The sequence below is a fragment of the Aptenodytes forsteri genome, unplaced genomic scaffold, assembly GCF_000699145.1.
Source record: "Aptenodytes forsteri isolate BGI_AS27 unplaced genomic scaffold, ASM69914v1 Scaffold122, whole genome shotgun sequence".
NCBI lineage: Eukaryota > Metazoa > Chordata > Aves > Sphenisciformes > Spheniscidae > Aptenodytes > Aptenodytes forsteri.
Window position 1 is genome coordinate 133,047 of NW_008794009.1, and position 591 is coordinate 133,637.

At 65.0% G+C, this 591-nt stretch overlaps 1 protein-coding gene across 1 annotated transcript in view; it reads left to right on the forward strand.

The window, feature by feature from the left end:
• The window catches only part of MRPL18 (mitochondrial ribosomal protein L18), a 4,145-nt gene that overhangs the window by 577 nt on the left and 2,977 nt on the right, over window positions 1-591 (forward strand). Inside the window, exon 2 of the mRNA XM_009290057.2 lies at window positions 34-66. Within this exon, the coding sequence (XP_009288332.1) occupies window positions 34-66 (33 nt within the window). The remainder of the gene's footprint in view (window positions 1-33; window positions 67-591) is intronic.

Genomic DNA, 591 nt, shown 5'->3' on the forward strand with positions numbered 1-591 from the left:
CTGATTCAGTAGCGGTAGATCCGAAGTCTGCAGCGCAAAAGAACGCGTGTTGCATTTAACGCCGGTAGGCTGTTTCTGTAGCGGCTCTGGTTTCTATCCCGTGGCTTTGCTAGGCGCTGGGACAGGACGGGAGCCCACCTCCTCGCCTTTGGCACGCGGGCGCGTCCGCTTCCTGGGCCCAGCTCCCTGTTCCTTACACCCCGTTGCAGGAAACGTAGCCCCGGTCCCCGCAGACCGGTATCTCCTCCCGCCCTTTTGCCGAGGGGAGAAAAATTAAAGCGGTCCTCCGAGCCAGGGAAAGGTTTCCTGCTTTGTTCTGTAAGGCGTGACTGACACAACCACGCGCTTGCCCAGGGAGCTCGCGCGGGGGGTACTTCGCCAGCGGAACAGCAGCCGCCCCCTTCCCGCAGCTACGCGGCGAGGGGAGAGGGGAAGTCGGCGCTTCCGCGTGACATCATCAACTGCGGAAGGAAGTCCTCTCGACGCCGGCTTCCGGGGGAAGGTGCCGGCCTCACCAAGATGGCGGCGCCCAGGTGCCCCTGAGCGGAGGGGAGGTGACTGCCGCCCGAGGCCGTGGCGGGCACCGGCTCC